The sequence below is a fragment of the Talpa occidentalis genome, unplaced genomic scaffold (genome assembly GCF_014898055.3).
Source record: "Talpa occidentalis isolate TD23 unplaced genomic scaffold, MPIMG_talOcc4v2.1 talOcc4.17, whole genome shotgun sequence".
Taxonomy (NCBI): Eukaryota; Metazoa; Chordata; class Mammalia; order Eulipotyphla; family Talpidae; genus Talpa; species Talpa occidentalis.
The window spans coordinates 11,001,039-11,027,220 of record NW_023601754.1 but is presented as its reverse complement, the minus strand read 5'-3'; the positions used below and the strand labels follow the sequence as shown (position 1 = coordinate 11,027,220).

The following is a 26,182-nucleotide window of genomic DNA, read 5'->3' as shown; positions in this document are numbered from 1 at the left end:
GCTTTGCCCCTGACTCCCTGCTTTACACCCTCCTGAAAGTCAATTTAGCTGCTTCTCCTTGAGTAAAATGCTCTCAGTTCATACCTGGCCACAAAGGTGCCATGGAAGAGATAACTATCATGCCATATATATATATATATATATATATACACACACACACACACACACACACACACATTTACCCCAACAAGACTGCGCTCAAACGCTAACTACTTGGTCCAAATTTTCCAACAGTCAAGTCTACCGAGGGCCTGGATTCTTCCAAATTCCTTATTATCATTCAACATACTCTTTTGCCTCTTGAAAAATAGTGGGTTTGCAGACACTTACCCGCTCCTTTTGGTCTATCACCTGGCACATCAGTTGTTGCTTGGACCATTTTATTCTTTGACCAATCCGAGGATTTATCAATGCCTCAATGTTCCTTCAGGGATAGTCTCCACCCAAATTCTGTAAACCGACTTCATGCCACTATGGTTTCAGTCCATCTGATGACTAGCTATGTCATCCATCACCTAATCCTACCACGGAAAACTTTATGGCTAGATTTGAAACATTTTAGAAACCAACCAACAGTATTATTCCCTTCCTCCTGCTATATGGTATTTTTAATATCCTAACATCATGAATCACAAGAGACCCTGATGCCAAATCTAGATTTCATCTCTAAGCAAGTAAATGCCAATCTCCAACACTAAGCTAAAACAGATCTCTCTTCCAAGTGGCCTTTCTGGAAGCTCTAGGGGAGAGTCTATTCCTTAAGCTTTTTTCATTTGCTTGACGCTCTCTATTTCTTTGGCTCATGGGCCCCTTCCTCTGTCTTCAGAGGCAGCAATGCCTGGTGGAGTCCCCCTTTGCATCACCCGGATCTCTGTGTTAAAGAACCTCATGATTACATGAGGCCTGTAGCAAGTAACCTCGGTCCCTTTAAACCTGAGAGCCTCTCCGAAAAGGTTGCTGTACAGCCAGACAGATACTGGCAGGTCAGAATCCGAAAACAAACAGAGTGCTCAGAAGGAGCAGGTAGCCCACTGAGGCCTAGTGAGGCTGAAGGCTCTCAGTTGTCCCACTGCTGCAGGAGTGGGGACGGTGGGCCTGATAGCTCGTTAGGCCCCGGACAGGTCCAACCTACATATAGACATATAAACTAGGAGATGACACTGAGATGTCATCCTTCCTTGCTGAGAGGAAGGAGAGAACCATCCAAGACCCTCCCAGCTATTAGACATAAAATATGGTGAGCAGTTCTTTGTCACCTTTCCTCTTCCTGTGTAGAGAGAAAAGTAATTCTACTCAATTTCTAATGGAAAAATACTCACCAAAGGAAACATCACCAAAGTGCAGAGCAGGGACGTTGAAGTGGAAGGTGGGTCCAATGACGCAGCCTCTGGAAGCAGAAACACAAATAGGAGGAGTGAGGAGGAGACCCAGTGAATTCAAGGTAACAATCAGGAATTGCTAAAAATCATAATTTGGCTTTAAGTCAATTTTACAATCTAGGACTTAAAAACTCAATAAGATGATCCTCTATAATAGTGGTTCAAGAATTTCAAGACTCAAACCACTGGGTGATAGTAAATGGTGCTGTGATTAACTTAGCACCATATTCCTATTAATGGATGAGGAAGGGCAGACAGATCTCAAAACTAAGGACTAGTGGCACAAAATGTTAATACGAATGAAAAGCTATTAACCCAGACAAGAAATAAAATTATAGATCTGATCAAATGATAGACTTGGAAGACTAACCATTGCTTGTCCCACACTTTTACAAAACTGTTTTAATCCACTTCTTACCTCCAGCTTGCTGTGATCTTTACTTCTCTAGGCCTCAGTTTCTTTTTCTTGTGCATAAGAGAGAGGATCAGAATAGGTAGCCCCTATTCTAAATGCTAGTCTACTTCTCTCTCAGGGCAAGGCTTCGTGATATGTGGGTGACGTTCTAGCTTAAAATTAATAAAAGATTCTACAATGTGTGGCTGACTTCAAATGCGGTAGATAGTGCAATGGTCCCCAAGGATGACTATGTGCTGATCCCCTGGATCTGTGAATGTGCCGGGTTGCATGGCAAAGGGGGATTCGGGTAGCAGAAGGCATTAAGGTTGCTAGAGAACTATCTTAGGATAGGGAGCTGATCCTGGATTATCCAGATGAGCCCAGTATCATCGTCTATTTAAACACAGAAGAGGGAGGCAGAAAAGGAGGTCAGAGTGATGCAAAGAGAGGACCCCACCAGCCGTCACTAGTTCTGAAGACACACGAGGGGGCCAGTGAGCCAAAGAATGTGACAACTTCACAAAATTGAAAGTGGTTAGGTAGGAATGGATTCTTGAAGAAGAAACAGCCTGCTGACACCTTGATGTTAGTCCAGTAAAATCCATGTTGGGCTTCAGCTCCACAGACATGTGAAAGAATAAATTCGTATTGTTTTAAGCTATTAAATTTGCGGTGATTTGTTGCAGCAGCAATAGAAAACTAGTACATCAGCTATGATCCCTGTCTTTTAAAATCTCTAGGTCGAAGGCAAGAACGGAAATAATTCCCCATCTCTGCACCAAAGCTTTAAAAAGTTATCAGCAAACACGTGAAGCATTGAGTCTCCTGACCTACCCAGCTCCAGATGTTGGTGACATAGGTGGGTCACACCTGTGGAATGCACTGCAGCCTAGTGACACTCCCAGCTCTTCAGAGCTGAGTATAATGTGGTGAGAGGGTGTGGGAAGCCAGGGAGGAGCCATCGCAGCAAAGGTTCAGTGTGGCAAGTTTCAGTTCTAAAAACCTGCCTCAGAACCATCTAGTCCATCCCATGCTAATGATGCAGAGTGGTTTCAAAGGGAGTGGGGGACTCAGCAAGGAATTAGGATCCAGTTGAGCATGAAGTCAAACAAGCCTACAGGTTAGATGCTTTACTTGTCAAAGGAGTTTTAGGAGGCCAAAGTAACAAATTGATCAAAAGTGTCTGAAATGCACAAAAGGCAGAAGAAAGCGAGAATGAGGCTCACAAATGTGCACAAAGCTGTCATCTAATCATTACAGAAGTTGAAAGCGCCAACGTTAAGTCACATTCATTCAAAGGCACAGATCACTACAGGAGCTGCGACTGAACACCATCTGGACAGAGATTTGGTCACATTAATTCTAAAAGGGGTGCTGAGCACCAGCCTCTGCCAAGATTACGTCCTTCATGAATTGATAGTCTATTAAAATTAAAATTTCACAGACCAAGAGATAGAATGATTGAATTATTATGTCAAGAGAACAAGTGGAGTGCAAAATATCAATGTTATGGTTAAAACTTTACAAATTATCTTTTTTGATTGCTGAATAGTATTCATAAGAAAATAAAAAATTTACACAATACATATGTTACCATAGGGTGGAATAAAGATGCTTGTGAGTAGTTTTAAAAATTATATTCATTTTAGACTTGTTCATCCAACCACTTAAAACCTGTGTCATGTAGCTGCAGGAATAAATAGATACAGGAAAAGTATAACTGCTCTGATCTTTCAAGGCATTCTAATGAAAATTATGTGATACTAAGGAAACTGTACCTGACAACATGAGATGAAGAAACTAAATTTCAGAATCCTCCACATTAACTGTGTAGAGAGTTCTTGGGTCCTAAGGCCCAAGAAAGTGTTCCTATTCCTAGCAAAGGCATAAGATCAAAGTTAATGCTGTGGAGGGCATTCGTGAGTCTGAGCTAAACTTCCTGATGCCACAAAGTCAGAAATCCTTGACTTGAATGGAAATTTCAAGAGCTCATCTGCTGGAGCTTATCAAAGACCCTCAAGGGACCAGATGACCCTCAGTGGGGGACAAAGCTTGCATTTTCAGATTTGCGCTTCCTGCTTCTCCTAACTATCAATACGTCCACAGGTTGTCAGGAACTGTGCATTGTTCTAAAGGTGGGTTGACATTCATAGAATGTGAAAAGGTGCCCCTTCCCATAGTCTGTGCATTCCTGAAGGCTGTCAAGAATGGGCCAGTATAGCACGGCTCATCTATATCTCTGGAAAGCAACCCTGCTTTTCCCTCATGACACAAGTACAGATGTTTTAGTGAAGAAAAATGCAAATGTCTTATGAACGTTCCAGATAAATCTTGAGAGTAAAAAAAAAAAAAGGCCACAATTGTGGCAGGCTGCCTTAGCCAAGCCCAAGCCTCTAAGGCACAAGCATCCATTCTACTTAGTGTTAGGGGCTGTACTGGTCTGTGAGGGAGCCATAATCAATTGAATGGTTTAGATTACAAAAATGTATTTTCCTCACAATTCTGTAGGCTAGAGGCCAGGATTGAGGTGCCACAGCGTTGGTTTACTCTGAAGATGGCCACCTTCTCTTCACAAGTCTTCTATGTGTGTCTGTCTTGATGCCTTCCCTTGAAAGGGAAGGGACATCTTGGGTTAAGATCCAGTCACATGATCCTACTCTACTTAAACATCTTCCTTAAGGTCCTATCTCTACGTGTAGTCACATTCTGAGGTGCTGAGTATTAGGAGGTACTTGAAGGACACAATTCACAATTCAGGGATACTTATATGGAAGAACTGAGAAGAAATGGTAATCACCTTTGAACTGATATTGAGAGTCTGGGTTTCCAACAGAGGTCATGATTTTCCTAGGATCTTTTAGGTCACATGTGTCTGTCTCTTTTCTATGTTATCCCCAGAACCCATGAGAGACCTCAGGGGGCTCTGAGGAGGAGGGGGCTTGCTAGCAGTAACTATAATACTAGAGACTGCCATGGTAATTAACAACCTGTCACTGTGGGAATCCAAACAGAATCAGTGCAATGTGTTTTAAAGATGTCTTTCTAAGCACCAGGAACCAAAGTTATAGATCTTCCCAGAGGGCTGGTCAGAGAATGTCTTTTTAAAACCTGAGGACGAATGCTGCTATTAATGTCACTCAATTATCACAAGCAGCTGGAGAAGTCACCAAAAGACTTCTAAGCACAAAAGCTGCAAGTGTCTAGCCTTGGCTGACTGACAATATAAGTGGACGCTTACAATACCTGGAGGCATCACAAGTAAGAACATTTAAAGAACTCCTCATAGTAAAAATGGGAAATGAAGGTTTCGAGAAAATGATGCAGCCAGAGCTTAGTGAAGAGGGTAATTTTATCCAGGTGTTACTGTGGTGACATATTTTCCCTAAACATCCTCAAACAGAGAAAATAACCCAAAACTAGTTTAATGTTTAAGTCCTTATTACACAAGGCTACGGAGTACAGAAAAACTAAGTCCCAAAGCGGCATTGATATCTGGGTCACAATAATAAGTTACGTGTGTTCAGTAGGAAACATACTGTTATGTTGATATGTTCATATCAGTGAAGACAGTTATGGAGATCCAAGATGTGATCTAGTTTTGCTGTTTAGGAAGGCAGTAAGTAAAAGCTTCAATCAACTCTATGTTGGTTATAGGTGTATCTTACCTAATGGTCAGTTTCACAGGCTCGGGTGAGCCGTTGACACTGACCAGGAACTCTTCCTCAAAGTGCCCTAAGATGGCAGAACTGAAGGAGATCTGGACAGCTTGGACTCCGCCTGGTTCGATGATACCTTCCTTGGGACTGAAAACAAAGCAGGACCCCAAAGCTGAAGTCGGAGGCACCACGTTGAAGAGGGCATCGATGCTGCCTTTGTTGGAGAGGACTGCCTATTTTTTTAAAAAAGGAAAGAATGAAAAAGTAAACAATGGGCCTCCAATACACTTCCATAAAATCACATGGCTGTACTGTTTAATACCAACACAGAAGTAGCTGCAGGAATTAGAACCAAATGAAATTTCCAGGGGAGAAATGGAAACTTTGTTTGAAGATATGAATCCTGAGTCAGAAAAGAACTGTGTTTTCAGTCTTCTCTTTAAAACGGAGTTTGTCAGGTGTGTTATACTCATGCTAGAAAGCCTGATTCTAATTACATCTACCGAAGAAATACCTTTTTTTAAAGATTATTTATTTATGCATACAAGAACTGGGGTACAGACCAGAGGTGTGGGGGGTGAGAGGATTCACCAGAGTGAGGAGCAGAACAGGCGGGTTGACTGAAATACACTGCTAAGGGGAGCAGCGGGTGAGCCAGGAGAGATCTGCTGTGCCATGTGGGTAGCTCCCTGGCTGTGGATTGAACTTGTGCTGCAGTGGCTGCAGATAACTCCACAGATTGCATCTCAACCTGTTGCACCACCAGGGAGGCCCAAAGAAATAACTTTTTTTGAAAATATTCTCAATAAAGTAAACAAGTGGAGGCAGGTATTTCTCAAATAAGCATGGGAAGCAGAAACTAAGCACCCAGAAAAACAAAAAGCAGGTCAGGATAGAGGATCAAGCCTACACCCAAGCCTATGTTGATAGTGTAGCCTGAAGAATATACAGGAGACATCACTGAGAGAGCAAGGGTTCTCTCAACTATACTGTTAGATTGCATCCTGTTGGGATATTTTCATCTCAGATTCTAGTGGATGGATGATTGTCTGAGGACTCTTCTGCAAGCAATTGTTTTACCCCGGAAAAGTTTGATTCCTACACACCGGTGTTTTAGAAGCACATCATTGCCCATTGCCTGCTAACTAGTTATGTATGTGCATATGTGTTTGTGTGTGTGTGAAGAGATCATGCCTGGCATTCAGAGACCTTCACAGCTCACTCAGTCTCCTGCTCCCCTCGCCACTATTCCTGCCCATGAACATGCACTACAGCCACTCAGTTCTATTCCTGGGCTTCCAAGCCACAGTCTCCATTCCTCACCAGCGCTTATACCTGAACAAGGGGACAGCACTTCTGACATAGGTACTCCCCATACTCAAGCCCTGGAGAAGAAGAATGCACAGGCAATCATGAGACACGTTCAGAAAGGTACAGGAAATGTGGAGCAAGTTGGGAACATAGAAGTCATATGATAATTTCTAGAAGAAGTCAAATGGGAACAGAGATTAAGGAGAGTAAGTTCTGAAAAAACATTGCAGATTTTTGTGTGCAGATTTTTTCATTGATGGTCATTCCTGGCCTTGAAAAAGAGGGTATTCCAAAGGAGTTTGATTATAGAAACCAGAGAACAAATGTCTAGGGAGTAAGTGGTTGCAGAGGAGAAAGTGGTCAACTATTCTAGATTCCTGTTTTGAGGTTAGGGTAGGTTATTACTACTAATCTACTAATTAGGTTACTACTTAGAAGCAGAAAGATGAGAAAAAGAACCAAGAGCTTTTGTAGAATAGAGAAAGACAACCACTTTCGCCAAGAAAAGTGAACAATACACCAAAACTTGCATTTTACTCACTTTTGTGTTTATTTCCTATTCCCCTTGCCTGCTATAAGTTTCCTGGAAGTAAGAATCATGCTTCACCTTTTGTTACTTACAAGTAGAAAAGTGACTACCACCAAGAACTTGGAAACCAAACTACTTGGGTTCTAATCCCAGCTTTGCCACTGAGTTACTGGCTGTGTGACCTTGGACAACCTACTTAGTGTCTCTGTGCGCCAGTTCCCCCATTTGTGAAATGGAAGTCGACTAGCTTCTGAGGTTGCTGAAGAGTAAACTTATTAATTTATGTAACTCTCACAACAGTGCCTGGAAAAGAGTGCTTCTAAGTGAGTGATCATTATTTATACCCCCAGAGCCACACAGAATGGACTTAGAATTTACCTGTGCTGAAGAAGCATCTGACATGCATTAGTGGTGACTTCAAGACAGCTCAAAGGTGGTTGTGGTGAATTAGAGGATGGTTGTTCTTCTCTCTGAGAAGATGCAATAACTGCCTCTCTATTTTGTGAGCAACAGCTATATTTTACTGAGATTTTGTATAAGGTACCAGCTTTTCCTTTTCAAAAAGAATGCGGGCCATTCTTTTCCCCCTGACAGAGAAAAACATGGAGTACCTACTTGTATACACACAATCCAGCAAACCATTTAGGATATAATTCTGAGACTTTAGATTACCAGGAATACCCTTACCCTTGCAGTCCAGGTCCTTGGAGTGCAAAAAAATTGTAATAGCATGTCACCTCTCATTTGTTTTCCTTGTAATTACACTGGGGAATAGGGTATCCTCTTGCGGTTATGGTTTATTCTTTAAGTATCTGCTAAGCTCAGCAATGACGAAGGGCTCCAGCTAGCTATTCAAATTAGTCTCGAGTAGGTAACATAATAAATTGAAAGAGAGATGCAGTGAGGCATCAGCGTTAAATACGCAGAGAGTGCAAAATATTCCCATAAGAAGCACCTTACCATGTCCTTCTCTGCCACTGCATGGCTCTGAAAACTGCCCAGTCCGATGTGGCACCTCATTTAACAATGACTTAGCCGCCTGTGGTTTACTTAACTATTCAAATCTGGGAGGGTGGGAAGTGGTAGCCTAAAGTACACTTCTGTTAAATTTGCAAGAAAAGATTACTCCATTTGGGGAAACCCTATCCATTTTGCCTCTGAACTAACCGTCCTTTCCTGATATGGCATCCATCAAATCTGTGCTGATAAATTACAGACAAATACCAATTTTGTAAGAACGACTGTAGCTTTTTCTTCTCCCTCAATGACCTTTTTTTTTTTCCTGCACAGCAATAAAAGACAATGCCACATGGCAGTCATGCCCCTTTCCATTTTATGATGGCCCTGGCTTTTTCATTTCAACTGGGCTCTTAGGTACACTTCACCTCCCCCTGCAGGTAACCTCGCTATTCACCTTCTGCATTACTGCACGGAGGCCCAGGGTACTGAGTGAATGGGGACGAGATGCACTGTAGGGGGCGCTACAGCACAGACACAACCTTGCATGCCAGTGCAGGGGGCCTGAATCTGTGCTTGCTGTAGGCTGGATTTGCCCACGCTGAGTGCCAAGCGAGCAGTTGAAAGGTCAGCTAAGGGCCCTGCTCTCCCACAGGGCACAGCGCCCTAACGACCCAGTGCTCCCCGCCAGCGTGAATTGTGTGGCTTACATAACACACGTGGCACAGTCCAGCCTGTGCCCTCTACGTCCGGTTCTGCACGGCCTAGCCATGCGAGCGGTTACACTCAGCTGTACGCAAGTGACCCCCGTCGCCTCCTACCCAGACCTCTGCCACACCTTCCTGCACGCCCTCTCCTCTGCCAGGTTATGGCTGAAACCCCAGTTCTGCAGTCCACAAGTTAGGTGCAGCAGCGCTGAGGTGAAAGGGGCCTGTTCTCAGCTACAGGGGGGCGATCTGCTGCTGATTGCCAGCCTGGTTTAGGGCTTAGGTAATCGATACAGTCCACTTCTATCATGTATGAGATAGTGAATATTTGTGCATTTGTTTGTGGCCCTATATAGCACTCCCTTAACTAGCACAAATGCTGAAAGGTTATATAGCTCCTCAGCTAGAAATGCGGAGGGTCTCTGCACCTCCTCTTTAGGGATTGCGTGAGGCATGAATGAAGGAAAGCAGGTATGCTCTACACGCATGAGGGGTGAGCTGCTGATGGTATTAATCAGAGAGCCCTCATCTATTTTCATTTGTTAAACAGTGCAATTAAAACCTACCTTTCGGTTTTGTAAGCAGTAGAAACTGGGCACACACAGTAAAGCAAGGAGCCTGGTGCCGCTCTGTCACTCATTAAAGAACTGCTTTAGTCACTACCTCTATAGAAACACAAACATTTACAATCTAGGAATCTGTCTGAAATAAAGTCTCAACGGTTATAGTTTGATAAGGTGTGAAAAAAGTACCCAAGGGACAAACATGGTAGGTAAGATAACAGAGAAATAATTTTGATCCTGAAGAATCCAGGAGGACCTTTTATAAAAGGATCATTTTCTATTTAATTGGAAAGACAAAGCAGGGAGGTCACTTCCAGAAATCATGAGGATTGGTTTTTAAATCATGAATTAGAGACTAGTGCGTTCAGAGAAGATTCTGAGGTGTGAAAACAGCTATTCTCATTAGGATATTCTGGAAAATGTAAAAGGTTCTCTATCCTGTGATCTGTAGGATTTGTGTTGTCAGAGAACAAGCATTAAACAGATGGGGAGATGTATTTATGGATTTCCCCTTTGCAATCTACAAAATGATGAGAATAAAGCCAATTAAATTATGGTTTTGATGCTTTTTAGCTTTTAGGAAAGTTAGAGAGGCTGAAGGAAAAAAAAATCACTCCCCTTAGTAAAGCTAAGAGAGAGAGAAGAGCCAGATCATTCTGGGGTCTGAGTAAGCTCTCTGCCAAGTGGGTGTGACTACACATTTTCTATCAACACACACACACACACACACAAATATGCAGGTACTGTTTGGGTCTCATACATAATTCTAGTGCTTACCTCATAACAATGCACAGATCCAACAAAAACTTTTCCAATGTCCAGCAATTCAAAGTTGAAGTGAATCTTTGGTCCCATTCCTTCTCCTTTGATTCGGAGGGGCAGACGAATCTCTCGCCCTAAAATAATTCAGATTTTATAATACTCCAGGCAATGCTTTATCACCTCCAAATTACCTGCCATTTGTTGCCAATGTGAGCCATCAAGGTTTCCGCACCAAACTCCTGCACTAGACACAAGGAACTGCAATTTAACCAAGGCTGATGAATTAGCTTATCTTTAGGAAACAGAAATACTGATAGTTTCTTATCTTTAGGGAGCAGCTTATTTTGCAATTTAGGCTGATACTTCAGCAGAAAAAAAGATAATTAAAAATTTTAAGCAAGTCTTAACCATATTCTTAAGTTTCTCATAAAGCCAAGTAATTCTTCTAAGTAGAGAGGTGCTTCTCATGAATGAGAGATACCTTCCCTGCAAGGGATGGGGTAAACAGAGAACAAACATAACCTTTAAAGTATTGACTGGCTTATTTCCTTTCAAAATGGTATGTCTTCATTTGATAACACGATCATTATGAAATATATTATAGAGAAAATGTAAATTCTCTCATAATCCCACCACCCAAAGACAACTACTGATAGTATTTTTGTGCCTGTCCTTCCACACTTAATCACATTTAAAGACAGTGTAAATGAGAACACCGCTATATATTATTTTGTAACCTACTCTTTTCATTTAATTGCTGAAACATTTTTATGTCATCACCTAAAGATGATGTAATTTTTTAGAACTAGTTTCTCTTGTTGGATATGTAAATGGTATCCCACTTTTCAGTATAAGTTATAAGTTAATCCATATCTCCATATCCTTGAACACATACATGGAACATATTCCTATATTTTCTCTCAGTACTTTCAAGATATTCTATTGTCACTTATCTTTCACTATTTCTGTTGAGAAGTCAGCTCATGGTCTTATTGCTCATTTGAGGTAATATCTCTTCCTCTGACGCTTTAGGATTTTCTTTTTGCTTATGATTTTCCACAGTCTGACTATGATATTCCCAGGGGTGATCTGTATTCATGTTTTGTGGGGTTTGTGGCACTCAGTGAATCTGTGGGTAAATGTCTTTCATGAGTGTTGGGGAAATGTTTAGTCATTATCTCTTCACATGGAGCTCAGGCTCCATTTTCTCACATCTTTTCTTCTGAAAACGCTGGCTTGATACAGCTGGCTTTTTGGCCACATCTCATTTGACTCTTATGCACTTTTCTGTCTTTTGTTTCTACATCATTCAGACTATTTACTTTTGATTTATCTAATTTCTGTTTTACAAAGTCTGTCTCTGACTGTACCTATTAGGCTATTAAATTCTTCTGAGTTCTCAAATTGACACTGTAACTTTTCAGATTAAACTTTCCACTAGACTTTTTACAGTGTCCAGGACTCTGCTCAATCTCGCCTTTAGTAAGAACATTTAAAGAATCTGTTGGATAATTCTATTTTCTGGCTCCTAGTAAAGTTTATATTGCTTATTTTGTGTTACCTCTACATGTGCTTGGTTATTTTTGATTGAGGTTTGACCAGTATATACAAAAGAAAAATATGTAAAGACAATTTAAAGCTCTAAGATGTTATTTTCCTCCAGTCTCTGGCTTGAGACTTGGGGGCATTAGCATTTCCAGATAACCCAATCTAACCTTTCTCACTAAGATTCCCTGAAAGAATTAGGCCCTGCAGCAACAGTGACTATTTTCTCAATTCTCCCAAGAAGGGAATAGAGCTAGTATTTAGGTACAAAAGAGAGAAGTTAATTCCTCATATATAACAGATGGCTTAAAACATTAGGGTTTGACTATCTTCTGGAACCCCAGTGAAGAAAAGCTGTCTTAATCAAATTGAGAATTGAAAATGATTTGAAACTGAGCTTTAGTTCTTGGGAGGGCTGATTCATTTCTAGCCCCTGCTTCTATGGGTCCCAGCCTCAAGCTTGGGAAATTATTAATGCCTTCTCCTTGGGCATGCCATGAACTCCTACATTTTCTTCCCTAATTCCTTGACATTTGGGTCTTCCTGCATTTTCTAGCAAAAAGGTAGTGAAAGGGTAAAGCAGCCTCCAGGGCCTCCCCTGGTGGCACAGGCTGTTGAGCGCAGCGCTGTGAAGCTGTCAGCAGCCTCTGCAGCACTGGTTCGATCTCAGCCGGCGAGGGTCCCAGATGGCACAGCAGACCTCTCCTGTCACGCCCGCTGCTCCCCTCAGCAGTGTATTTCGTCAGTCTCCCTGTTCTGTTCTCCGCTCTGTCTCTGGCGAATCTTCTCACCCTCCCGTGCATCTGGACTGCACCCCAGTTCTTGTATAAATAAATAAATAAATAGTTAAGAAAATAAATAAATAAAGCAGCCTCTAAAGTCTGATTGGTTTGGCTTCCTTCTCCTGGATCTTAGCCTCCTATTTCTCTACTGACCTGGCAGCTCTCTTTTGCCTTCAAACAGGTCTTAAAAAATATTTTACCTTGTTCTTCTTGCTGCTCTTAGAGAAAGAGTTGATCTAAATTTCCCCACCCATCATTATTGGAAGTACAGATGCCCAAGCACAGGGGTGTATGTTGGCCATTTTGATGGCTATGGCCATTTCCCCATCCAGAATAATTTGCACACAAACATCAACAATATTTTAGGGTTGCTGTTGCTCCATATCTTCCCTGAAAGTGGGGCTATCATCACCTTTGAAAATCTTCACTAGTTAAACAGGGTTTTTTTAAAATTCATGCCATTTAAACTTCAAGTTATTTATATGGAAAAATTACATATTTCCTCTGTGTGCAACATTTTGAATATTTAAAATACTTTGCTGCTCTGTTAGATATAATTTTCAGTATTACCTCAAATACACTATGAACAATCAAGTCATATTTCTAATTTATTATCATTGTAATACTTTGAGATACTTCATGTTCTGCAGAAGTGTTGCTGTTTTGCTTTTGTATTTTTAATGTTTTCTCTCCATGACTGCACTTTTGAAGACAGGAACACTTGTCTCTGTGTCCCCTCTAGAGCAAGGTTACTTTGATTACAAGAAACAAGAGCAAAGAGAAGAGAAACAAGCATACCAGTATTTGGAATAGCTGACTCATTCAAAGTTCCCCCAACCCATCTGATCCCCAACCCACCTGAAGAACTACTTAGCCCTAGTCCTCTAATGATCAAGAACACTCTAAAAAATGAGTAAAGCTTCCAGAAAACCCAAACTCACCATCCTACTCCATTTAGAGTTTTAATACATGCAATGATTTGTACTCCTTGGTCAAAAGAAAAGTATTTTGACAGAGATCCAACTTTCAGAATGGCAAAGAAAAAAATTGCAACTATATTGTGCACTAAATTGCAAGACTATTTATAACTGTCAGGCTTAAAGATTTCTTCATCTGTTACCTTGACTGCTTTCCTTAATAATAAAAAAAAAAAAGAAAAAGGAGATGTGTTGTAATAAAGCAGAGAGCCAATGTTTCTTTGGGAATTATTAATTGCTTCCAGAGTTAGTCTTATTTGCAACTACTACCTTCTCTCTTCATCCAGGACAGAATGGGAGTACAAGTAATACCTGGTCTTGCACTTGCAAGAGCTAGTAAATTTTACAAACGCTACTATTCCACAAGATTTTCCAAGCAGAGATTTTTCAGTCTTGGCAAAAGGCAGCAAGAGAGACAAACCTGAAGAACCACTTAGCCCTAAGGACACATTCATTACTAGAAGAGCAACATATTAAAGTGTATTTTAAAAAGACAGAAGTTTCTTATTTATTACAGTGTCTGGTTTCACACATGAGAAGCAGAGAAATGCACTAGAGAACCCCTTCAACAGGCCAGAAATACCTGAATGCAAGAGTTTACTTTGCATTAAATATCATTAAATGTAACTATAGGCGTTCAAAAAATTGGCCAGCTAAGCTATCTTAGATGTTGGATAACATACTTGAGTTCCATTTCTGTGCAGTAATATTGGAAAAAGGTGGGGATGATAATAAATAGGAATAACAAAATACCATTATTTATATATTTTAGGATGTCTACCTGGAAAACCCTAAGGAATCTATAAATAAATTTTGTAAATTAATAAGAGAGAAAAATTGCTGGTTACCAAACAAATATATAAAAGTCAACTGTATTTCTATACACAGTAACAATCAGAAAAATAAAGTTCTAAGATACTATTTACAATACAACAAAAATATAAAGTGCCTAGAAATAAATCTAGCAAAATACACTTAACAAACTTCAAGAAGAAAATTTTAAAACGTTGTTGAAAGATATTTAACAAAGATATGAATAAATGACAACCAGGTTATGCTCTTCAAAAGAAAGATTCAATATCATAAAGTTGTCAATTCTCTAATTGATCTAGCCCTATAATTTCCATGCCTTACTAAACAAAATACCAGCAGGTAGAATTTGGTGGAATTTAGATTGATTATAAAATCCTAATATAAAATAAAAATACAAATAATAACGTTCATAAAAAGAATAAAGTGGAAGACTTGCCCTTTCATATATTAAAATCCAGTATAAAGCTATTATAATTGAGATGGTGTTGCATTAGTGCACAAAGTGAAAAAGGACTAAAAATACAGAACTCAGGACAAAGAGTCCATTTCACATACACCAGAGGGACAAAATTTTAAAACTTGATTAATTGTAAGGTAAGTCAAGGACATGTTATATAGAGCAGTTCACTGCATGTTTGCAGCCCAGAACTGTTTAATGTACAGGTATTTCTTGTAGTCCAAAATCTCACTAACAGTACTTTCACATTCAACAATCCTATGACATAAATAATTTCATCTAAATTTATCATCCAAATTAAACCCAAGCTATAATGCATATGTATGTCTGCTATAGCCAAAGCATTTACGTTGCTTGAATTTTCATGATAAACCTAAGCTGTCCAACCTAAGCTGTTCTGAGGAGACAAGTGTCTAGCGGTATCCTTATTTAAAATGTATTGTGCAAAGGAAAGAAAATTACAGACCAACATCCTGGATGAACATCAATGCAAAAATTTTCAACAAAATATTAGCAAATCAAATTCAACAATGTATCTTATACACCACGATCAAGTGAAATTCATCCCAGAGAGGCAAGAATGACTTAATATATGTAAATCAATTAATAAAAACACCAAATCAAAGCAAAGATAAAAATCAAGGCAAAGATATCAATAGAGGAAAGTATTTGATAAGAGTCAACACTCATTTATGATTAAAAACTCTAACCAAGATGGGAACAGAAGGAACCTATTTCCATATAATAAAGGTCATATATCACAAACCAACAGCCAATATAATACTCAATGATGAAAACCTAAAAGTTTTCCCCATAAGATCTGACACAAGACAAGGATGCTTGTTGTTACCTCTTCTGTTTAAACTTAGAGGTTTTGGCCAGAATAACAAACATAGTAAATCCAGGGAATCCAAATAAAAAAAAAAAAAAAGGAAGTGAAACTATCACTATTTGCAGATGATATATTATATATAGCCATCCTAAAGACTTCATCAAAAAGTTATCAGAAACAATAAATGATACAGCAAAGTGGCAGGCTGCAAAATCAACATGCAAAAATTCATACACAACAACAAACAAGTAGCAAAAGAAATTGAGAAAATAACTATTTATAATTGCTACAAAAAAAATGAACTATCTTGGAATCAAACTAACAAAGGAGGTAAAAAACCTATACAATGAGAAGTACAAGATAAAAAAGGAACAGAAAGAGAATGCAATTTTTAGCTAATATTATGTAGTATCTTTATATACTACAAACCAATATATCCATTAATTAGTTTATTGTGCATGATATAGATAATCTGTTTGCTGTAGATTCCGAGATTAAAAAGCAATCCTTGATATGGTTCTTTTAAATGTCAAAACCCCGGATGGGGTTTTGAATGGGTTGGGAACTTGATTATTTCTCCCAGTAACAATAATGGAATATGGGTTGCACATTTGGGAAGAAGACAAAACTACCTAGGATTCAAATCTTGGATTTGGAAGCCTGACAGCAATTCACTGAAACACCTGAGCTTCAGTCTCCTCATTTATAAAATAAAGATAATAATTCCAAACTACTTAACTGAGTTGAGGGGCTTATGTGAAATTAATAAGATTAAATAAATTGAGAGATGAGCAGATGAGTATATTAAAGAGTAAATACAGATTTAGTTAACCAGAAAGAATTAGTTAACCAGAAAAAAGATCTTAGAAAAATACCCGGAAAGTATTAGCAAGAAAAAGAGACTGAAAATGTAAAGGTGAGATTGAAAGACATGGTGATTCCATGAGGAAGACACATATCTAAGAGAATTTCCAGAAGGACAAAATTGAAATAATGAGAGGTAAACATTAATGAAATATTTGCTGAGAATTTTCCAGAACTGATAAAAGGTTTTTAGATTGAATAGGACATCAATTACCAAGTAGGATAAATAAAGGCAATTCCATCACAATAAAACTGTAGAAGCCCAAAGCTTAGGATAATTCTTATTATCAATCTGAGAGAAAAGATAACCTAATATAAAAGATAGTAGATTTTTGGTTCGTTGTCCATTCAATTAGGAAGCAAAGAGCCACAAAGAGAAGCTGACCCCATATAGAAAAGAGAGAGGAGCTGTCCTTGATGAATCCTCACCAAATAGCAGGCCTGGGATCAAAATAAATGTTTACCAGTTCTTTGAAGCCACTTAATTTAGGGTGGTTTGTTATGTAGCACAAGAGAAAGAGAACAAAGTGGCTTAAGCAATTTAGGGCTTTATCTTGCTCACATATCATTGGGGAATGTGGATTTGGGGAGGGTTTAGGGGATCTGAGCATGTTGGTTATTATTTTGTTGTTGCTACAGGTGGTAAGGATGAAAGGAACAAACATCGATTTTACAACCACTTTTTCTTCATGTTCTAGAACTGCACAATTATATTTGCAATAGCTTTTTAATAATGGATAGAGCTAGTCCTCTCACATAATTTTTGTTTTTCTGTATTTTCTAAGCAAGCCTAGTTTATACTTTTCCTTCAAAAGAACTGAAATCACAGTGTAATTGAAAAAAAAAAAAAAAACACCTTATTGACATCATCACTGGGATCACACTGCATTTACTATGCTACTGATATACCTGACCAAAAGTAAGGGGATACCTTTGCATTTGTTCAGTTTTTCTTAAATCTGAATTATGTATGCATTGATATTTGTATATTATTCCCTGCATTTTTGCTTGGAATGTTTGGGCAGTGAAAATATAATTTAAGCACTGTAGTTGATCAAGAACATAAATTCTTATTTTACAAGGAAGAAACCTCATAGAGCTTATAGTCTGATGAGTCTTAAGAAAACCTACAGCTATGTGGAATATTACACCACTTATTGTTGTAAAAGCACAAAAATGTTTTTAATTATTAGGGTGATTTAGCTTTCTTTTCCCTTAATCTCCATTCTTTAGTTCATTTAGGATAAAATTTAAGACCTAAGTTGTGCTAAAATGCTAATGTTTCCATCTTGCCATGTATGGCATGAAATGGACAATGAGGCATCATCCTGATTGGGCCACTGAAGGAAATGGGTTTACTGGAGTCATTTCCACATGCTGCATTTCTGCATTTGACTCAGAAAGCACCCATTGATGTTATCTATCCTGCTGAGGGCAGGAAGCATGCTTTCGTACACTTTAATATACAAACTTATGTTAAAAGTTCTAGAAGTCAAGCGTGGAGGCTCTAGGGGAAAATTCATTTTCTTGCCTCTTCCATTTTCTAGAGGTCTTCTTGAATTACTTGCTCCTTCCATGTTCAAAGCCAGAAATAGCTGATGGAGTCTGTCTCAGATGTTATTACTCTGACACTGATTGTTTCACCTCATGCCTTTGATATTTTAGGACCCTTGTGCTTATATTGAGCTACTCACAGAATCCAGGGTAATCTCTCCGTCTTTAAGGTCAGCTCGTGGGTAATCTGAATTCCATGATGTACTAGAATATAACATAACTACAGTAGCATATTCACAGATTCTGGGATTAGGGTATGGACATCTTTGAGAGACCATCATTACTCTGTCTACCAAGTATGTGTTATATGCATTTATGAACTTACTTGTCACTACTTCTTAGGGACAAAGGATGAAAAATTAAATTGTGGCATGTAAATACAAAGGATTCCTATATGACCATGAAAAAGAATGACACATTTTAGCATTATGGAATCATCTGCAATGTGTAAAGAATGTTATCATTTATGTAAAAAGGTGCAAGGAGAAAGTCTACCGACATGTACTTGCTTTTATATGCTCAAGGCATATAGGAAAACAAAAACAAATCAAACAACAATAACAAAAAAAAAACCAAGGGAAGGAGCTTTTCCTCCAGCTTAAGAAGTATTTCTTAGTGACCTAAAACCAGGAGGTTTTACCAACCCTTTGAAGATAATAGTAAGGCAACATCACCAGTCCTTGACAAGACACATAGAATTGCATGGAATTTACAGGGAAGATAACATGGAATTACTATGTAAACAAAACCCTTTTCTGGCAATCTTATCTTTTAATGAACCACTAACAAAATAAAGAAAAATGTCACGCAGATGGAAAATTATACTATTCAGTTTATCCAGGATGTGAATTCTGTGGCAGAATTCAGAATTGCAAATGAAACAATAGATAAATATAACCAGTTATGTAATGTTTGGGAACCTCCTGGAGAGAAGCCAACCCTCTGGAAGGTGGCCAAGCACGACATCCCAGGGGAGCCTTTGATGGGAGGGAGGTCCCACCACCTGTGGCACGGGGGCGCCTGGAGTATTTCCAGCCTCCATCTGAACACTGATGTGCCAACAGTCCTCCAGATTCACTAAGGAGTCTGGGTGTGTGATGCTGCAGTACAGAAACAGACTTATATCAATCCAGAAACTCCTACTCCATTCTGCATTCATTTTGTGTAGCGAATCCACACTCACAGGCAAGGGAGAGGCCAGATCAGACTAGGACTCACTCATTCATCCATTCATTTCTTCCCCATGGATTCGCTCTTCTTTCAATCAACATTTATTGACTGACTTAATCCTCCTGGTACTAACAGCATAAGATAAGGCATGTGATTCCAATGTATACATTTTTAAAACAGGGGAAACTACACCATTTTGCCTAGGGATGAGTACACAGTGGGTAAAGTTGTATGTGAAGCACGAGAAGGACTATCATCAGGGTCACGTGATAGATACATTCAGGGAAGGTGAGACAAACATCACTGGAAGGTACACACACCTGAGGGCAGGGAGAGAAGGCAGAGTCTTCTGTACTATTGAGACTGCCTGACCCTACACAGAGAAAACTAACTGAGCAGATATGCCTGAAAACAATCTGGGTATAGCAGAATAGTAGAATTTTTATACTTGGAGAGACTTGAATAATTGTGTACTGTCATTACTCACCCTCTGCCCCATCAAGTAATCACTGCAGCCACACTGCCAGGAAACTGACCCACAAACAAATGGACTTATAAACAGATGGCCAACCACATACCAGAAGACCTTGGAAGGAACCCTGTGAGAAATGTAACTGACAATGCACAATTTGGACAACACGAGCGATTGTTGTTTTTAAAAAGTTCTAATTACTATCTGAAAAGAAACAACCATAAAAGAACAGTTAGTTATGAAAAAGGAACAGAGAACAAAAGAAGTCTTGGAAATTAAATTAAAAATGACTATAGAAATGGCTACCAGAGGGAAAAGCACATGGAGCAAAAGAAGTCAATTTTACGGTGATGGATGGAAACTAGACTTTTGGTGATGAGCATAATGTAATATATACAAATGTTGATATTTAAGTGTGTATACCTGGAAACCTGTGTAATGGCACAAATCAATGTTACTAAAACAGAAAAAACTGATTGCAGAAATAAAAGATCCCTGAACAGTATGTCAGATAAAACAGACTCAGTCTCTTGTGATTGAGGTTCATGTGGGTGAAAGAGAGAAAAAAAGTTGACAGGGTGCTGGGCCACTATTACAAGTTTTTGAGTAACACATGCTTCCACCTTCAGCAAGCAAGATCCCAAATACAAGGTGTCTAAAACCACTCTGGCAAAATGCTTTCTTGAACTTGTGTGAGAGAGGCTAGGAAAGTAACAATTGCATAGAATAACTTGGGTTTATTGCCTACTTATTCAATAGATTATGGTCTATCGGTATTATCATTTATTCTGATCCTCAAATTGTTTCAAATTTGTTCATGGGGGTCCCTTTCATGGCTTCTGTGTCACTTTGTGTTATCTCTGTCATTCTTAGGGCATTTCCTTACTTTACAAACAGAAGAATGCTCCTTTCATATTGCTCTTTCCCTGTCTTGGTTCAACTATCAGTCAGTCCTCCAAGGTTTCCTCTAATGGAGGGTGGGATTTAGAAGCCAAACTTGGGGTGTTAGTTGTGCACATCATTATTAGGGCCTCAAAGCATCCAGGATTTCTCAACGGACATGGTGAGGAAATATGTGCACACATGTACATATACACATACACTCACTCACATATATATTTCTTTCTACATCTATCTATACAGAACGACAACCATAAGTTCAGATCTGATAGCTCCAATTCTATGCTAATACCGAAGGGCTCCTCTGAGCCTTCCTCCTTTCCATATTTGTATCTCTTCCTCCAAGAATAAAAATGTCTAGCCCTTGTTATCCTCGGTACATTTGCTTAATTCCTTTTTACATATCCAGTCCCTGGAAGCCATCAGCTTGCCACCCTACTATACACCCTCCTGTCACTTCTGGCCTCTGCCAGGTTGCCTTCCCATCCCACTTGGCATTATTTTGATTAAAACTTAAATAAGAAAAATTTCCAGAGTCAAATACTGCAAAAAGAACAAAAAATAACATAGTGAGAATTTATTTCAAGTAATATTCTTTCTGCTCTAAAAATCAAATGGAAACCCAGACCCATAGTTTCCCATCCTCCCCAACATACCACAAATTGCAATGTACACCGAAGTTTGTTCTGTTCTAGAAAGAAGTGTTTAACTTGACTCAATTATTGCCCTATTGATACCGTAGGTGACCAACAGCCAGAACACAAACAATTATGCACACACACTCCAGCACCCACCTTCCCACTTTTGCCCTGAGTGCCTCATAACCTGAGTTTATCACACAGAGGAAGTCTTTACCTGAAATATCGCAGTAAACAGTCTGCTGATAGAGCTTGGCTTCCAGAGGGTTAAAGTACACAATGATTTCAACTGATGAGTTAGGCCAGACATCACCTTCCTGAAAAACAGGAATCATTCAAAAACAAACAAGGGAAGACACTGCTTTCACATGTTGTTATTTTAACACCAGGAAATTTGAAGGAAACCTTTTTTACAACAGATAAAAGAAAGCACCATTTTACCCCACAGAGAGTAAACTGACACTCCTTGTTAAAATCAACAAGCAACTATAAACCAGAGACACACTACGGTGGGGAGGGAGGAGGAGGTGGGAAAAGGATTAAAACAGGCAGGGTGGGAATTGTATGGAGACTATAACCAAGATGAAAATGCATACATTGTGCAAAAATGAAAAACGATGTAAAAAATGTATAAAATTAAAAAAAAGATGTGATACAAATAACAGTGAGCCTCAGAGGTAACTGCATTCATGAATATGTAAATCATTTCTAAAATAAATGAAGATGGTTAGGGCATTTAAAATTACAGTGAACATTCATTGTATGTCTGACGTGTGCCCAGCACTGGACTTTGGAGATGAGGAAAGGGGCGGGCCAGCCCACGTGGAGCGCATGTCTTCCAGGGGTGGGTGATGAAAGACACAAACATTCTGTAATACACCTGAGGGCATCCGAGCCTATCGAACAAAGTCCTGAGAAAGGACTTTGAGGCCATGGAGAAAGAATTACCTAACTTTCATGAGATGGGACCATATTCCTGACCCTCGAGGTGACCACATTAAGGACATATTCTTATTCTGCAAAAGCACAGCACTGGCCCCCGAGGCCAAACACTAGCCATATCAAACCCTGGTTGTGACTCAGTATGAGAATTCTCAGTTTAATGCAAACCACTCAAAAGTCATAACACCGAAACCGAGTTTTGAAATTTTAATACAATATGTCACCTATCTGAATCCCCTTGAGGTATTATTTGATCCAATATTTCTGTACTGATGATGTAAACTGGAGTCTCTTCATTAACTTTATGGGATGGTAAAAGAAGATGCCAATAGCACCTGCCTCGAAGGGTCTCCTGAGGTCTCACTAGGTCAGGGAGGTCGGATGCTTGGCTCCCTGCTCAGTGCACAGTGAAAATCAGGAAGTAACTGTGTTACTGTGATTGCCTATATTTTTATGCCATTCGAAAAGACTAAAATACAAGTATTAGAAAAAAGCTAAAGGAAAAAAAGTGATTTTTCTTCTATGGTTTTTGTAAATAGGACCAAGTAAGGCACAGGGGTAAACACATCCAATAATCTATAAATGTTCCCACCAGCCAAACAGAAAATTAAGGAAAGACAACTTGAAAAATAATTAGGTTCCTGTTTCAGAAAGTCCCCAACTCATGTTCTATTTCCGGTCTGGCTAGAAATAAACATACTGCTGGAAAATATAATTGAGTAGAGAACCAAATGATTTAAAATGGTTCAAACAAAGCAGGGGGAGAGAACTAGAGCCAATTTGGGTTTATTTTGAAGGTGACGGTCTGGTTAGTGCACTTTCCGGGCAGCGTCCCCTGACTTCAGAATGGAGCGTCCCCTCCAAGAAAGCAGCAGTGGGGGTGTCAGTGCCATGGGGGTCCTGGAAGCTGTTGGCCCACTAGGACAGGCTGCATGGGGGTGACATGACCACTTTCACAGAGGTGACACACAGGGAGTGCTCCCCGGACTACTGACCCAGCCATAGCCATGCAGTTTGCAGATGGTAGTTATTTGTGTAGTTATTAGCAGATGCCTGCTCATCTCTGCAGCCTATTTCTGCCATTTTCTCTCCCGGAAGAACCACAAAAGTCATGCCTGAAAGGGACCTTTGATGTCACGGAGGGAACAGAAAGTCCTGAGCATTTTCACTTATTTAGGCATTTCATGGTGGTACTTCTCCAAACCTTGAAACAAATAGTGGCTCCACTCTGATAAATGGCTAATAGCTGGCCACTTCTGACTGGTGGGAGTTCTGGAGATACAGTGTTAGTTAGGAAAGGGCATTTCATCTCAGAACTACTGAAGAATTGGGCTTCCTCCTAACTCAGAAGACAAATGTATCCCCTGGTAGGTTTTGACTCTGTTCTGTTTGGACACAGCTAAATTGTTGCTATCCAAACTGACTGGCCAAGGCGTCCATCTTGAATCCTGAGAAAACCTATGCTAGGAAACTCTGTCTCTAAAAGGATTCAGTGGAAATCTGATCAAAGCACTGTCCTAGCAAGAGAACACAGCTTCTGCATGCAGATAAGGTGGGGACACACTTCAGTTCAGTCCCAGGGACATTCCATTACACCCCGATCATCAGAGGAATCTTGGTTATCAGAGTTGGTGGGCTGGAAAATGGTGGGGTAGGCATGCTCCTGAGAAGCAAGGAGAATCTCCCCAGAGGGTGGAGATCCATGAGAGAATCCATGATGCTCTCTGGAGACCAAGAGAACCTTCTGCTTGGTGAGGGAAACCAACTCAAGCAGACAGGAGCCTCCATGCAGACTGGTGGGAAGGAGAGGTGGGCACTGAGCTTTCCTATCCTGGGTTGAAACTGTTTATTGTACCTGAGGCATCTGCTAGTAACTTGTAGCTTTCACTGGGCCCTGGGAGATACAAGGACAAATCCTACTCTAAAGCCCTCTCCTGGGCTCGTATCAGGTAAAATGCATTAAGAGGATAAGTGCATCTCAAACAGAAATAGTTCCAGCTTCAGAGGGCTACTTTCAATGTTCTGTCCTTTAAAGGAGGTAGGAAGATGTAGAAGGATGTTTTTCTTTTATAGAGGGGATTAAAATAAAAGTTAACTTCTATTCCTTTATAGCAAAACCCAATACTGCATTTCCTAACAAATCAGATGCAGAACCTAAAATGAAGAGACAGCCTGGAAATAAGCAATAAGCCTAAATGATTCCACTTTGACTTATATACCTTTGAGATACCTCATCTTATGTCTCCAACACCTCTGATATTAACTTCCATGTCATTTATGTCTCAAAATTTTTTTCTGTCTTCATTGTTCAATTCTAAAGTGTCTGAAAACCAGACCATTTAGGATTGTCCTTACCTGCTCTGCTATCAGTATCCTTTCTTCCTAGTCCTAGGAAACAAGTCTCATCGCACGGACCCCTCCACCTGCTGGGTGTTTTACTTCCCCTTTATTTACAACCCCTCTCCCATCATTGTCCATTTTCCTGCTCCAAATGAGAGACTGAGTACACAGGACATAGTCTATAACTATTATCTTGCTTGTTAAAAATAATTGTCAATAATGTGGGCCTTCCCTGGTGGCGCAGCGGTTGGGCGCTGGGCTGCGTGCGAGGCGAGACTGCCCACAGCTTCTGCAGCGCCCGTTCAATTCCCGGCTGCCAGCAAGGGTCCCACATGGAGCAACAGACCTCTCCTGCCGCACCCGCTGCTCCCCTCAGCAGTGTGTTTTGTCAGTCTGCCTGTTCTGTTTCCTGCTCTGGCTCTGGTGAATTCTCTCACCCTCCCACGCTTCTGACTGTACCCAGTGCTTGTATAAATAAATAAATAAATAAATAAATAAATAAATCTTTTTAAAAATTATAAAAAAATAATTGTCAATACTGCAATTTTCTTTCTTCCTGGTCTTAAAGTTTTGTTTTCCCCTCAGATCCATAGTGGTATTTCACTGACTACTTTTTTAATTCTATTATTTTTTATTGAGCTAATGCTGGCTTACAAAACTGCATATGATTTAGGGGTACCAGTTCAGCTTCTCAGATGTGTGTTACCACACACCACATCCAACACACAATGGCACACCACCCAGCTATCAAAAAGATGAAATCTTGTCCTTTGCAACAACACAGATGGAACTGGTGCCGATGATGTTAAGCAAAATAAGTCAGAAGGAAAAGACAAATACCAGATAATTTCATTCATAGGTGGAATAAAAATATGCACAAGAAAGGAACAAGAGAAAACTAAACCAAAACAAACTAGAAGCCTGACTGCAGAATAGGGCCTACCTGAGGGGGTGGGGGAGAGCAGAGAGCAGAGAGAGGGAGGCCCAATGGATTATTGGTGCATTACTTTTATTCATCAAGAGACCTGCTGGAACGAATCAAATTTGAATTTTCAGGCCTAAAGCTAACTGCCATATCGTGGGTTTTGTTCAAATATGAAATGTCTCTGGAAGGCAAAAATTCACATTTCCTTCTGGAACAAAACAAATGGCAAGTGACTTGGCAGACACAGTTTGGAGACTTTGTGAAAACTCTCTAAGGATTTGGTACCACTGGCTGTGGTAGGTGATTAACGTGATCATGAGAAATGAGCATTTTAAAAATGACCTCTTTTAAAAATTGTACTGATGATAGCTAAAGAGGCTCTTTTTTAAAAATCCCTTCCCCCCAAATTCTTAAAGAAAAAAGAAAAAAATCACCTCCCCCTTCTCATTTCCTCCCTTCCTCCTTTTTCTTCCTTCTTTCCAATGAAGATTATTTCTAGCAAATTTTGCAAAATTAAAATCCAAAGTGCAAGAACAAGGAGGTACTTAGGTACCTAATTCATCTGGAAAACAGTATACAACATGCCCCAATGCCTACATTCATGATATAAAATAGCTGCATTTTAATTCCCAACTTATATTAAGAAGAGTGAGCCAAACATTTTCCACTCAAATGTTATACACTCCGACCATACTTTCTATCAAGAGACC

At 39.7% G+C, this 26,182-nt stretch overlaps 1 protein-coding gene across 9 annotated transcripts in view; it reads right to left on the bottom strand.

The window, feature by feature from the left end:
- Positions 1 to 26,182, bottom strand: part of HYDIN (HYDIN axonemal central pair apparatus protein) — a 415,526-nt gene that overhangs the window by 172,016 nt on the left and 217,328 nt on the right. For 8 of the 9 annotated variants that reach the window (XM_037516090.2, XM_054696975.1, XM_054696976.1 and 5 more), the window contains 4 exons: positions 21,483 to 21,582; positions 10,277 to 10,395; positions 5,442 to 5,665; positions 1,320 to 1,387 (listed from right to left, as the gene is read on the bottom strand). In XM_037516090.2, coding sequence (XP_037371987.1) covers positions 1,320 to 1,387; positions 5,442 to 5,665; positions 10,277 to 10,395; positions 21,483 to 21,582 — 511 coding nt within the window. Of the gene's footprint in view, positions 1 to 1,319; positions 1,388 to 5,441; positions 5,666 to 7,650; positions 7,705 to 10,276; positions 10,396 to 21,482; positions 21,583 to 26,182 lie in introns of those variants that run through there. The other variant, XM_037516092.2, reaches the window with a different exon arrangement.